General features: G+C 37.4%; 1 protein-coding gene across 1 annotated transcript in view; it reads left to right on the plus strand.

The window, feature by feature from the left end:
- Positions 1-9,170, plus strand: part of dx (deltex) — a 32,309-nt gene extending 23,139 nt beyond the window's left edge. The window contains exons 4-6 of the mRNA XM_067783057.1: positions 589-1,790; positions 1,917-2,059; positions 2,120-9,170. Coding sequence (XP_067639158.1) covers positions 589-1,790; positions 1,917-2,059; positions 2,120-2,420 — 1,646 coding nt within the window. The 3' untranslated portion in view covers positions 2,421-9,170. The remainder of the gene's footprint in view (positions 1-588; positions 1,791-1,916; positions 2,060-2,119) is intronic.
- Positions 9,171-16,026: the final 6,856 nt, after the last annotated feature.

A 16,026-nucleotide genomic window follows, 5' to 3' on the forward strand; every position in this document is an offset into this window, starting at 1 on the left:
TTTGGGGAGTGTTATAGATGTGATGGTCCTTTGCCGGATACAGATCCGGTACGCTCCGGTACCACAGCACCATTAAGGTGCTAGCCCGACCATCTCGGGAACGATTTATGAGGCCACATTAAACCTTCAGGCCATCCCCTCCCTCCCCAACCACAAGTTCCACGAGGGACTTAGGGTCGCTAGAGCCTCGTCCGATAGTGAAACAGGTTTCGCCGCGGATAGGTGAGGTTGACAATTGGGTTTGGAGAAGCTATATATTGCGCTGGCAACCTGAAGGGTTGCGCTACACAGCCCCTTGAATCTGGTATTTTGTCGCCTCTTACGACAGGCATACCTACCACGGGTATATTCTGACCCCGCTAACCCGCTGTGGTAAAAAGTCGTTTTTATGTTATAATATAATAAATATTTTGTAAGTAGCAACCAACCAATACTTTTGCACGCGGTAATATAAGTGTGCGTATTGGAGATAAAAAGGTGTGTACAAAAATAGGTAGTTAGGTAGTTGTTGAGCTAGAACATTTATCAGACTTTCTGCTCTAAGCAAACAATTTTTTATTATTATTTTAATATATTTTATAATTCTAGCGAATTTCTATAAAGATTTCTCAACAAAACGCAATAACACATTGCCAAAAGCATCTGCTAAAGTTTCTGATACAAAACAGATCCAACAATGTATTACGATAAATAACAATGGACTACCCACCACTACTTCGTTAGCACACGCTGGCCGTCAACCTCAACCATTACCACCTATGGCAATAGTAAGCAGTCAACATCATCTATCTCATGCCTCCCATCATAATCAAAACCAACAACAACAACAGCTACACCACCACCATAATCATCATCATAGCCAACCTCACCTACCAGTATCTACGCATGCGCCACATACACAACAACGCAATAATAAATCAAATAAAAAAAATGGAGAAGCATCCACTACCAACTTACGCCATATACTCAACAATCTCAATATCTTTGGTAGTAGCACCAAAAATCCGAGTTCATCACAAGTTGGACATTCCTCGGCAACTGCATCAGCTACCAATCATTTAACTATGCAATTTTCACATACAAAAACTCCCCTCTCATCATCAATGAAAAGTCATCTTAGTCGCTGTTCAGATGGTTCATTACAATCACAGCGTAGTAGTCGTTTAAGCTCACATCGTTCTCGTTCGCGTACACGCACCTCAGATACAGATACAAATAGTATGAAGTCGACACGCCGTCCAAGCGTTGACACCGTATCCACTTATTTGTCACACGAAAGCAAGGAGAGCCTGCGTAGTCGCAATTTTGCCATATCTGTTAATGATCTATTAGACTGTTCATTAGGTAGTGATGAAGTATTTGTACCATCTTTGACGCACTCGTCACTTGGCGAGCGTGCACCAGCACCACCACCGTTACCACATCATGTAAGCTCACTAAATTTAGCACCTTCCGTTGGCACTGCTGGAGGTTCTGTAACAGTTGGCGTTTCTATACACCACAATAACCAACAAACGCATCAATCTCAGCAACAATTAGCATCATCGAATCAACAATCGGCTATTGTCGGTTCTATTGTTGGTGTGGATCCAGCGAGCGATATGATATCAAGATTTGTTAAGGTTGCCGAACCACCTATATGGCCGAATGCACAACCATGCCCTATGTGTATGGAAGAGTTAGTGCAGAATACGCAGAATCCGACTATAGCGTTGACTCGTTGTCAGCATTTAATGCATTTACAGTGTCTGAATGGGATGATTATAGCACAGCAAGGTGAAAGCAGTAAGGTAAGTACATTTTATTAAGCTAATCATTTTTATCAAAACGGTGCTCGTGCAGAACAAGTCAACCTTCACCTACATATGTGTAAATACATATCTCAACCAAACTCACATTAAATATCCCTTTTCCAGAACCTTTTTATCGAGTGTCCAGTTTGTGGCATTGTCTATGGTGAGAAAGTTGGCAATCAACCTAATGGTACTATGTCATGGAGCATTATTAGCAAAAGTCTGCCAGGTCACGAGGGTCAAAATACCATACAAATCGTCTATGAGTAAGCCAGTTTTTCGACCAAATTTTTTTATAGCAATTACAAGTTTAATTATATTTTCAGCATTGCATCTGGGGTACAAAATGAAGATCATCCACATCCAGGTCGGGCTTTTTTCGCTGTAGGATTTCCGCGTGTGTGTTATCTACCAGATTGTCCGCTTGGTCGTAAAGTATTACGTTTCCTCAAAATTGCTTTTGATAGGCGTCTTTTATTCTCCATTGGGCGTTCGGTGACAACAGGACGCGAAGATGTTGTTATATGGAATAGTGTAGATCACAAGACTCAGTTCAATATGTTTCCAGATCCAACATATTTACAACGTTCCATGCAACAGCTAGTACACTTGGGTGTTACAGATTGATATGTATGTACGTACATATACATAATACAAAGAGAACTTTTTTTGCTCTCTAATAGGAAAAATCTTGATTGTATTAATTTAGTTAGAGTGCAATTCGAAAGTGTTTGAAAAATTTATTTTTTTGTTGTTTGAGCAGCTCAAACGTTAAACACCCAAGTGATTTGAAATGTTGCAGCAACAGTACATATGCTGGCGGATGCTGTATTATAACACATATATATACATAATATTTGAATAAGCTTTAAAGTTATAAAACATACAAATTTTGACGAGACTTCCTTGAATGTTCTTCCATTTTTATATAGATATGTATGTCATTTAAAATAAGCATAGATTTTTTGTCATTTACAAATGCATTTAGATAAAATTATTTATTAGTGTCACATTATGAACATGCAATTCTTCCTATGCGACATATGAAATTTGGCGATTTTGTATTCTTTATTAGATATAAGTAAACATTCAATCAATCTTGTTCTGATTTTCGATACGAAATTAAATTATTACTTTTTGTTTAAAGAAACAAATTTATTACACAAGCATTATCAATATCATATTTATTTATATTAAACTCTATAGAACCAGCATAAACTTTAAAAAACGTGACAAGTATAATGTGTGTGTGTCAGTTAAAATTATTTAATTTAGATACAGAATTTATTTTATTTTGTCGCACAAACAAATGTGCCTTCGTTGTTTGTATTAATGTTAGAGAAAAATTATAACAGCCCTATACAGCGAGTGATGAAGCGATGTCTGTACCCAAATCCCAAAATGAACCTCCTAAAAGAATATACCACTTCAAGAGAATGTAATGTCGAAATCATTTCCGCAAGGGAGTATAATATGTTTGAGTAGCAATCAACGAAGTTGATTGCGAAGGGATCTGATGATAAAAACTTACGATTTTCGTTTTATCTGCACTGTATTTAGTAGTAATTTCACATGTTTTAAACGGGTTTATTTAGCTTGACTTGACAGGCCGGCCAAACGGCTGCACGGCCGTTGTGAACGAATTTTGTAATTCAAATTTATGTAACTTCCCGATAAGCTACAAGCTTGAAACTTGAAATATAGTTCAGAACCCGATGACAATGCATTAATAAGAAAAAAACTCCGAGAGGTGGTGCATGGATCGAAATTTTTCAAAGTCGTATTTGTGGTCCGATTTGGTTCATATTTGGAACACATAATACATACATGAATAGAAAGCGAGCTATAAAAAGAATCGCCGCTAGGTGGCGCGATGATCGAGATATTAAAAAAAAATCGTATTTGTGGTCCGATTGGGCTCATATTTGGAACACATAATACATACATGAATAGAAAGCGAGCTATAAAAAAATCGTCGCTAGGTGGCGCAAGGATCGAGATAGTAAAAAAAAACGTATTTGTGGTCCGATTTGGTCCATATTTGGAAGACATGAGTAGAAAGCGACCTATGATGTCCGATTTGGCTCGTATTTGGAACAAATATTACATACAGTCCGGTAGAAGTGACATCAAAATATTTTGGAGTTAGAGGAGGGACAAGCATACGTGGCGCAGAGTCGAGTAGTCTTTGGGAAGAATTATGTATTGAGGACTTAGATTGTAACAAATTGTCAGGAAAGAGTCCGTGTAATAATGATTCACTAAATGAACTAAATAGAATGAGAAATAATAGGCAATTAAATAAAAACTAAAAACTTGAAAATAAAATAATTAAAAAACAAGTAAAGGTGGGGTAAGTTCGGGTGTAACCGAACATTATATACTCAACGTGAGCCTCAATTGCACATTTCATTTCAGATAAATTACTTTTCTACATAACACGTGGCACCGCCCGTTTAAAAAAAATGTCTCCCCATTTCCTCTTACAATAAAACTTGATAAATATCATTGATTCAAAACTATTTTTTGCTAAGTTATAGCTTATTATTCTAGTCTTACGACCCTTTTAACCTGGTTTTATATCTAAGTTGCCGTGGTCTTTAACCGATCCCGTCCATTTTTACCAGAAATATTTTCTACTATAGGGACAATTTGTGTACCCAATTTTATTACGATCCGTTAATTTTTCTTCGAGTTATGGCACCCTAAACATAGAAAAGGGGCGATGCCACACCCATTTTCAAAAATTTTAGTGTTTTCCAATTTTATGTTATAATTCAATTTAAAAAGTAAAATTCTATTGATAAAAAGCTCTTTTTCGCTTAGATATAGCTTATTATTTTCGTCTACGACCCTTGTAAAAATCTTTTATATAAAAGTGGGCGTGGTCTTGAACCGATCTCGCCCATTTTTTCTAGAAATATTTCCTGCTATAGGGAAAATCTGTGTACCCAATTTTATTACGATCCGTTAATTTTTCTTCGAATTATAGCTCCGGAAACATAGAAAATTGATTAGTCATAAAAGGGGCGGTGCAACGCCCATTTTTACAAATTTGAAGTTTTTCCTCTTTATTGTTATAAATCCACTTGGGAAATGAAATACCATTGATATAAAGGCATTTTTTGCAAAGATATAGCTTATTCGTCCAAGACCCTTTTAAAAATCTTGTATATAAAAGTGGGCGTGGTCCTTAACCGATTTCGTTAATTTTTCTTCAGAGCATTCCTTATAGTAAAGGCAACATATCTGCCGAATTTTTTTACGATAGGTTTAACGATTTTTATTTATGATTAATAATATTTGTAAAATTGATTTTATCACAAGTGGGCGGTGCCACGCCCATTTTATATTTTTTTTCACATTTTTATCACTAGTCTCAATATCAGTCCACACGTCAAATTTCAACATTCTAGGTGTATTATTTACTAAATAATCAGGTTTTTTATATTAAATATCGTGGACCAAGTTTGGTGAAGATATCTCAATATTTACTCTAGTTATCGTGTTAACGGACAGACGGACGGACGGAAGGACATGGCTCAATAAAATTTGCTTTCTACGCTGATGATTTTGATATATGGAAGTCTATGTCTATCTCGATTCCTTTATACCTGTACAACCAACCGTTATCCAATCAAAGTTAATATACTCTGTGTGCAAAGCACGCTGAGTATAAACAATTTTTAAGTTAAACGGTTACTTACATTAAGTAAACTAAAAGCTAGAAAATAATTAGGTAGGTCCTAGGTACTAGTCATCACACTCCTCATCAATCTAGGGCGTTGATCAGACAACCCTTTCGCACCGGAGTTTTATTTCTGTTCCTAGGATATTTTTTTATTTTTTATTTTAAAAATGTGAAAACACCGTTAAAAAAACATGTTCTGCATACCTAAAATATCGCTATGTCCTTTCGTTATCCTGGGACATATTATCCCAATAAGGTTTTATGTTGGGATGTATTATCCCAATAAGGTTTTATATATAGTATTTGCAAATAAATATATATCAAGTTGACAAACCATTAATTTTGAAATATTGTATATTTAGTTGAAAAATATTGTAGCTTTATATTTTATTTATGATAGGGAGTAAAGCAGTTAAAACATAGTGCATTATTACATCCGAAGCAAATGTAATTTGTTCTTGTTTCCTTTTGTAGCGAAGTGCACCATACGCAGCGACGTCCAGAAGGCCCCTTGATTGGTAAATGATCGCCTATATTCAATAACTGAGTGCGTGTACGTTTAGCTGGTCTTCCACCAGTTCGACGTGTTTTTATTTTTTCGTGTTTTGTTCCTTCCGAAATCAATGACTCAGCTAACGGTACCATGAACTATATTAACGACGTTTGTTTGCGATTTAGGTCGTTGTGAACAATCCAAGCATTTACAGTGGAAAGCATCAGAACTTTGAAAAATACTTTCTTCCACCACCACTGAGATTTTCGATTTAGATCGTATACAGCTGATTTTTGATCGGCCGTGTCTACGCCGCCCATTATACGGTTATAGTCCACAATAGCTAAGGGACAATCAGCTTCTTTCTTTTTACCATCCTTTTGTTTCCTGTTTATGGTGGATATTATTGGTTTGTGGCAGTTCGAAACTACTAGTACTTCCTTGGAATCCATCCAACGTGTAGCCAGTATTCCATCACAGTTTATTTGGAACTGACTTTGACCGCGTAAAAGTTGTGACTCGAACTCCGGTAGAACCTCGCGATAAAGTTACCAGAACTTGCGGATCTCTTTCCAAAGGCATTTCAAATTTCGGTCCAAAGTTTACCTTTTCTGTCATGTTGGTCCAGGTAGCAACGGCAAGTGCTTCATTTGCGTCATTTTCACATAGTTCTTCTTCCTCTTGAGAAATGCACCTAAGTTATCTTCCGGCTGCTCTTCATCGTCCGATTCAGAATAGCGGGCATCGCTGCCATCTTCTGCTCCTGTCATATTTTCTTCGTCAGACGAAGGCATATAGCTGCTCTCAGGAGGGCTAAAATCTTCATCGTCGCAGCTTTTGCCCAATATGTCTGCCACCTCTTTTTCTATGTACTTCCTTTTCGACATCTATTAAAAACAATATTGGGATAAATAAATCCCACATTAAACACATATTGGGACAATGTATCCCACGAATTGAAAGTTTGTATAAAACTCACCATTCTGAATATTTTTTTCAATATTTTAGTCAAAATTCAAGCAAGAATTGGCAAAATATACACACTATTTTACTTTACACAACGCGGCTAACGGTAAATACGTACTTTTGATAACTTTTGTCCTGCCAGATCAGCGAAATTTCCAACCATGCTGTGGCAAACTTGACCAGTACTGCCAAATGCCATATATTTATTATATGATGAGGGATTTTTATTATAAACAAAACCCAAATCTTGTATTGGGACATTTCAGATAAAAGTTTTCATTCATAAAAAAAAGATATTTTATTTCGAATGCAGCTGGGACATATTGTCCCAGTAGGCGCGAAAGGGTTAAATAAAAGCGTTGGGCGCGTTAAATTTCTAAAAATGTGAGGCGTAGCATAACCTTATTAAGGTTCAGTTGGTCGTACTTATGACCATCAATAGAAATTTTACGTCTCCAACGCTTTTATTTAATTGTCTGATCAACGCCTTAGATTGATGACTAGTACCTAGGAACTACCTAATTATTTTCTAGCTTTTAGTATTATTATTACTTCATGTAAGTATTAATTTCAATAAATCCGTTTAAGTAATTTTTTTTTTAATTATTTTATTTTGTTAATTATAAAATTGCAATTACCCAAATCTCAGCACAGTAATTTGTGTCAAAAATTGATATATTTGGAATTTGGTTTTTTCTCGAACAACTGTAGCATCGATAATCAGAATAGACCCAATAGTAACTAATCTTTGTTAAGTACGCGAGCCAAGTTATATGCAGCTTATTATTTGTACACGAGCATTTTTGATTGAAAACACGTATATTTGAAATATTGATGCATAATAAGATTACATTTTTATTGATTGCTTACAGACCGCCAACCCATTAAAAACATCCAACATTTTTTGCATCCAGCTTATGTGATGCAAGAGTACTATACAACTTTCAAAGCCTGCCATTGTAGAGTTCGTTTTCTATATATTTAGAAATTCGAAACTCTTAGAATAATCTCTATTCAGTTCAGTTTTTTCATTGTGCTGTAAAACTGGTAGGGAACAGCAGATTTTAATGCCGTAACGATAATTTAATATATGTGAGCCGGTCTATGAAAAGGTCGCTTATGACTCGAAAAAAATTTTCCACTTTTTCTGGTTTCGATAGTTTTTGAGACGCTCTTTCACGTGGTAAAAACTAGAAAGTCCTAAATTGCTTAGAAGTGTACTCAAAATGTAGAGAAAGAAGAGCAGAAATGAAAGACGATGAAGCCTTTGGCTCCTTCGATGCCACTTTGGCGGCTCTTGAAGCATCCTCAGATTTTTTTGATAGGATTTTTTTGATAGGATTTTTTTCGACGGCAATGGACCCAAAATATCGGTCAGAAACTGGTTTGCGCTTTGCCTTTTGGGCATGACTGTTCATAATGCAAAAGAAAAACAACTAAGAAACTGAAGAAATGCATTGTTTATCTTTAACAGCTGTTTCTCGCAATTTATTTTTTGAGTCATAAGCCACCTTTTCATAGGACGGGTTACATATATTTAAAGAAAATTTTGTTAATGTCGAACAACTTCACATAAGCAGGGGGCGATTGTTTATGTTTAATGTACTTTATGCTGCGTTAGCGTTAATTTTTTTTTTATGCGAAAGCTGATTTTTTATAAATCTCTTCCATTATTACTATTTAAAAATGTGCAATTACATTTTTAGCCGCACAAACAAGTGCTTTCTGTTTAGCTGAAAAAAGTCGCTAAGACTTATCTCAATTATTGCCAAACGCGTAACTCTTGAATAGTTAGGATAGATCTTTGTTTTTTTTTAAGCCTAAGCAATTTGAATCTCTTAGACTGTAAGTTATTTCCTCCCAGTATAGGTGTAAATGTAATAATAAAGCTTGTGATTGTGTAAACGATAAATAGTTAGTAATAATATTTTATACAAAAAAAAAAAAAAAACAATAATACTTTGCTTTTTTTGAATAACTTATGTCTTATAAAAAAGTATAAAATAGAGTTTGCAAGTAGAACTGATTAGTTACTTTTATTGAATTTTCTCTGTGCTGCAACTGCACGTCTCTGAAAGCTATATATTTTTAAGATATACAATTTTTTATAACAGAATCGAACGATTTTAATAGCATGATTTCAAGTTTAGTTTTATAAATAAATATATTCGTATGTGCAAATGTAGAATACGAAATCTTTGTTTAAGCTAAGATGCATTGTTTAATGATTTTCCATCAACCTTCATATAAATAAAACTAGTGTTTTCTTTTCTGAAATAAATTGTTGCCTAAGTAAATGGTAAAGCCTTAAGGGCGAATTAATGGTGACTTAAGCTGGAGACATTGGTGCTTTATCGGTAACCGTATCGGTAACCATTTAACAGCTGATTCGACCAACCTTATGAGAATCAATGCAATCGATTATTGGTGCCGCTAAGGTCGTAACCGTATCGTAGCCAACCAATTGGGTTTTGTTTTTTTTAATAATTTGGGAAAAATTTAAACAACGTGACATCAGGACGGACAAGGCGACAGCTGTTTCGATTATACCTTGTAAATCTCTTCAAAGCCTTTTCTCCCGGGGGTGGGAGTCGAACTCGCACCCCTACGATAGTTGAAATGGTTGTAAACGCATTCAGCTACGTCATGCCTGTTGTGAAGTCTTTCCCAATTGCCTTCTTTTTGCATATTTTAATCTTTTACACATTGCATACTTCGTAGGCAATTATGTGTTAAAGCTATGCTTGGTACGGCGGTTTTCAAAGAAACTTTGGTTTTTGTTGCTGTTTTCGTTCTATTTATAGAACTACAACGAATTAACCAATTTTGTCTGTTTGTATGATTTTTAATAATCGGGGATTGCCCGTATTGCTTTTTTTTTTTTTTTAAATGTATGAAAACATTTATTTGAAGCAATTTTTTAATTTTATAATTTATTTAATAATTTGGGAAAAATTTAAACAACGTGACATCAGGACGGACAAGGCGACAGCTGTTTCGATTATACCTTGTAAATCTCTTCAAAGCCTTTTCTCCCGGGAGTGGGAGTCGAACTCGCACCCCTACGATAGTTGAAATGGTTGTAAACGCAAAGTTTCTTTGAAAACCGCCGTACCAAGCATAGCTTTAACACATAATTGCCTACGAAGTATGCAATGTGTAAAAGATTAAAATATGCAAAAAGAAGGCAATTGGGAAAGACTTCACAACAGGCATGACGTAGCTGAATGCGTTTACAACCATTTCAACTATCGTAGGGGTGCGAGTTCGACTCCCACTCCCGGGAGAAAAGGCTTTGAAGAGATTTACAAGGTATAATCGAAACAGCTGTCGCCTTGTCCGTCCTGATGTCACGTTGTTTAAATTTTTCCCAAATTATTAAATAAATTATAAAATTAAAAAATTGCTTCAAATAAATGTTTTCATACATTTAAAAAAAAAAAAAAAAAAAAGCAATATGGGCAAACCCCGATTATTAAAAATCATACAAACAGACAAAATTGGTTAATTCGTTGTAGTTCTATAAATAGAACGAAAACAGCAACAAAAACCAAAGTTTCTTTGAAAACCGCCGTACCAAGCATAGCTTTAACACATAATTGCCTACGAAGTATGCAATGTGTAAAAGATTAAAATATGCAAAAAGAAGGCAATTGGGAAAGACTTCACAACAGGCATGACGTAGCTGAATGCGTTTACAACCATTTCAACTATCGTAGGGGTGCGAGTTCGACTCCCACTCCCGGGAGAAAAGGCTTTGAAGAGATTTACAAGGTATAATCGAAACAGCTGTCGCCTTGTCCGTCCTGATGTCACGTTGTTTAAATTTTTCCCAAATTATTAAATAAATTATAAAATTAAAAAATTGCTTCAAATAAATGTTTTCATACATTTAAAAAAAAAAAAAAAAAAAAGCAATATGGGCAATCCCCGATTATTAAAAATCATACAAACAGACAAAATTGGTTAATTCGTTGTAGTTCTATAAATAGAACGAAAACAGCAACAAAAACCAAAGTTTCTTTGAAAACCGCCGTACCAAGCATAGCTTTAACACATAATTGCATACGAAGTATGCAATGTGTAAAAGATTAAAATATGCAAAAAGAAGGCAATTGGGAAAGACTTCACAACAGGCATGACGTAGCTGAATGCGTTTACAACCATTTCAACTATCGTAGGGGTGCGAGTTCGACTCCCACTCCCGGGAGAAAAGGCTTTGAAGAGATTTACAAGGTATAATCGAAACAGCTGTCGCCTTGTCCGTCCTGATGTCACGTTGTTTAAATTTTTCCCAAATTATTAAATAAATTATAAAATTAAAAAATTGCTTCAAATAAATGTTTTCATACATTTAAAAAAAAAAAAAAAAAAGCAATATGGGCAATCCCCGATTATTAAAAATCATACAAACAGACAAAATTGGTTAATTCGTTGTAGTTCTATAAATAGAACGAAAACAGCAACAAAAACCAAAGTTTCTTTGAAAACCGCCGTACCAAGCATAGCTTTAACACATAATTGCCTACGAAGTATGCAATGTGTAAAAGATTAAAATATGCAAAAAGAAGGCAATTGGGAAAGACTTCACAACAGGCATGACGTAGCTGAATGCGTTTACAACCATTTCAACTATCGTAGGGGTGCGAGTTCGACTTCCACTCCCGGGAGAAAAGGCTTTGAAGAGATTTACAAGGTATAATCGAAACAGCTGTCGCCTTGTCCGTCCTGATGTCACGTTGTTTAAATTTTTCCCAAATTATTAAATAAATTATAAAATTAAAAAATTGCTTCAAATAAATGTTTTCATACATTTAAAAAAAAAAAAAAAAAAAAAAAAAAAAAAGCAATATGGGCAATCCCCGATTATTAAAAATCATATAATTGGGTTTTGGTTTACCGTCGTAACGATAAACAGCTGATTACGTTAGGGATACGGATACAGCGATACGACATACGGCACCAATGACTTCGGCTTTATATCCATAAAGCCATAACCAGATAAATCAGCTGATCGAACCTACCTTATGCAAATCAATGTAATCGATTAATGGTGCCATACCATAACGCTATCTCGATTACATTGATTTCCATAAGGGAGATGTGATCAGCTGTTTTATCTGGTTATGGCTTTATGGTTATAAGTCACCATTAATTTGCCCTTTAAGCTGGAGACATTGGTGCTTTATCGGTAACCGTATCGGTAACCTTTTAACAGCTGATTCGACCAACCTTATGAGAATCAATGCAATCGATTATTGGTGCCGCTAAGGTCGTAACCGTATCGTAGCCAACCAATTGGGTTTTGGTTTACCGTCGTAACGATAAACAGCTGATTACGTTAGGGATACGACTACAGCGATACGACAAACGTCACCAATGACTCCAGCTTTAATAGTGTTACTCCTACCCCAGAAAATTGTCAACATTTATAGTGCATACAAAGAACATTTCATCTCACCATATTCACTCATATCACAAATCACACAAAATTGCGCATTGCGCATGTAAACATTAGATCATCTTTTTTTTATGGGCAATTCTTACGTCATTTTCCTTTAGCTCTTGTTTTTTTCGCTCTTTCTTTCATTCGCTCAAACAGTCAACTGTGGCGTAGCTGCGCAGAACGAAGCAATTTTGAACTCGGGAATGCGCAATCTTCACTCATATTAACAGAGTATATGTGGAACTCAAGAGCGAATTGAGAGTTTTTGTAGAGTTGTACTGCCACACCGCCATTTTATACAGGGTGAAAGTGTAACGCTTTTGCGTTGCGAGCAGGCAACAATTTTCACAAAAGAACGAAATACCCCGTGAAGGCGTTGCCTGTTTTTTAGAATAGAACAACAACTCTTGCGCGGCGTACAAAAAGCGTAACACTATAGCCAGAAAAGAAAACGCTATTAATAATAACATAAAATTACTCGACCAAACAATTTATAAGAAGAAATGAAATTCCGAAAACGCCGGATCGCGTATTTAACACTCCCTGCGCAGATTATCGACCAATCCTAACTTTGGTTTCAGTAGCGCAATACAGAGGTTGCACTCTTTCCTCTTCGCATTCTAATACTTAACGCAAGTTTGAAGGTCAGACTACGATGAAAGTAGAAGATGACAAAACCGTCGTCTTCGTTATAGCTTATTTCACGAGGAACAACAGAGAAGTAATGAAGTGCGACATTCATAAGATAAGGGATCAAATAGAAATAACAGTAAAGAACCTACAACTTTTCTATTAGAGTGGGTAAGTACGCACCCTTCGGGAGGTGGGGCCCATGATCCAGCCAATAGATGGGCTCGCTAACAGAAAAGCAATGTTTTGAATGTTAGCATGCGACACTGCGTTATACGTTTCTACTGCTATACTGGGGATTCAAGGGATTGATAAGCGCAATACAAAGCTTTATAGCTTCAAAGCTTCCGCAACTACGCGAGGTAAATCCTGTTACAAAAATATGAATATATCATACACACATTTAGCAGGCGAAGCTCTGGCAACCCCATGGAACTCGGGGTTGGGGTGGGATGGCTTTGTAGCTTTAATGCCGTCATATTAATCGTTCCCGAGATCTATATTCGGCAAAGCACCATCAACATCAATAACACTCCAAAACCTTCGGGGAGTGTCTTTATCGTTAATACAGCAACAACTGCCCTACAATGACTACAACTATGATGATATCGAGCGCGCTGCCGCAGTCTTTTAAGGGATAACCGGAACTACTTTCCAGAGAACAATAAATTAAATGGAATTACACTGAAGCGCAAATCAGTGCTTCCGCAACCCAATTGTCAACACCACCCACGCGAGGGGAATCCTGTTACATATATGAATGTATCATACACATATTTAGCAGGCGAAGCTCTGGCGACTCCAAGTTCCTCATTGTTGTTATTATTGTTGTAGCAGTGCTTCGCCCCATCCAATAGGTGCGACCGATCACAAATTTTCATCAATATCCTCTAACGGGAGTTCAAGGAAACTTGCTGTTTCAACAGGGGTGGACCATACTGTGAGGTGTGTTAGAGGCGTTGGCCCACGTTAGAATTAAAGAGATGGTTGGTGTCATGTGGGGGCATATTGCAAGCAGGGCATACATTTTGTACGTAGGGGTTGATTCTGGATAGGTAAGAGTTTAACTGTTACAGTAACCAGATCGAAGTTGAGCTAGAGTGACTCGCGTTTCCCCGGGGAGTGTGCGTTCCTCTTCCGCAAGTTTTGGGTACTGCTCTTGGAGTACTGGATTCAACGGGCAATTCCTGGCATAAAGGTCCGACGCCTGTTTGTGGAGTTCACTGAGGACCTGCTTGTGTTTTTTTGCTTCATACGGCTGAGTTCTCAGGTGCCGTATTTCCTCATAATGCTTACGGAGATGATTCCTTAAGCCCCTGGGTGGTGTTGGCTCATCAATCAGATATCTGTTGGGATGCCCAGGTTTCTGGGTATTCAACAGGAACTGTTTGGTTAGCATTTCATTAATCTCCCTGATGTGGAGTATTCTCGCCTCAATATGTAGATGGTGTTCCGGGGACATAAGAAGACAACCCGTGGCGGTTCTGAGGGCAGTATTTTGGTAGGCCTGTAGCTTCTTCCAGTGAGTAATCTTTAGGCTTGGCGACCATATCGGGGACGCGTAGCATACAACCGGCTGGCCAATTGCTTTGTATGTGGTAATGAGCGTTTCTTTGTCTTTTCCCCAAGTACTACCAGCAAGAGATTTGAGGATTTTATTACGGCTCTGGATTTTCGGTACAATTGCATGCTCACCAAAATGTAGATCAAGATCGAACGTCACAACCAATATTTTGGGGCGTAAGACAGTCGGTAGCGTAGTGCCATTAACGTGGATGTTCAAAAGTGTCGACATTTGGGACGTCCATGTTGTAAATAAGGTCGCTGATGATTTAGTCGGTGATAATGTCAGGTTTCGCGAGGTGAAGAAACTGAAGAGATCAGGGAGGTAGCCGTTTATTTTGTTGCAAAGCACATCGATCTGTGAGCCTGGGCCTGTACTCATTATTGTGCAGTCATCGGCGTAAGAAACGATAGTAACTCCTTCTGGTGGCGAAGGTAGCTTTGATATGTAAAAGTCAAACAAAAGTGGGGATAGGACACCACCCTGTGGCACCCCTTGTTTAATTCTTCTTGATTTTGATGTTGCGTTTCTAAATTACACGGATGCCTGCCGATCGCCCAGATAATTTGCTGTGCACCTTTTAAGACTTGGGGGAAGGTTAGACCTTTCCAGGTCTTGCAGTAACGTGCCATGGTTGACCGTATAAAAAGCTTTTGATAGGTCTAGCGCAACGAGTACTGTTCTATGGTGGGGGTTTTGATTTAAACCGCAATTTATCTGGATGCTAATGGCATTTAGCGCGGTGGTTGTGCTATGAAGTTTTCAAAAGCCATGCTGATGAGAGGCTAGTTGCATATTTGTTTTGAAATAGGGGAGCAAAATGGCTTCAATCGTCTTGGCTATTGGCGAAAGGAGAGATATCGGGCGATATGAATCTCCTATGTTAGCTGGTTTCCCAGGCTTTAGTAGCGGGACCACCTTGGCCATTTTCCATTTTTCGGGAATGACAAAGGTGGAAAGGGACAGGTTGAAGACATGTGCCAAATATTTGAAACCCTCTTTCCCTAGGCTGTTAAGCATCGGCATGGCCGATGGCATCCTCAACCTCCTTGGGGTGATGGTAATTGGGAACGCGCTGAATTTATGTTTGTGTGCGTGTCTATTGGCCTTCCGCCTAACTTCGTCAACCGTAGAATGCATTATATATTGTCGGCAGAAAGCGCTCGCGCATTTTTTTTGCATCCGACAGCAGTTTATCGCCAAAGGCGATGGAAATTGTGTCATTGTGCTTAGACGGATTCGATGGGGACTTTACGGTGGACCAAAGCTTACCCACACCGGTAGAGAGGTTACAACCACTTAAATGCTCCTCCCATTTCGCCCGCTTGTGTTCATCCACAAGCAATCTGATGCGCTGGTTTATATCCCTTATTTGGGGGCCGCCGAGATCGAGCTGTCTTATAAACTCACGTTCTCTCACTAAATTTGCTGCCTTCGCCGGAA

This window comes from Eurosta solidaginis, chromosome 4, assembly GCF_040869045.1.
Source record: "Eurosta solidaginis isolate ZX-2024a chromosome 4, ASM4086904v1, whole genome shotgun sequence".
In the NCBI taxonomy this organism is placed as follows: Eukaryota; Metazoa; Arthropoda; class Insecta; order Diptera; family Tephritidae; genus Eurosta; species Eurosta solidaginis.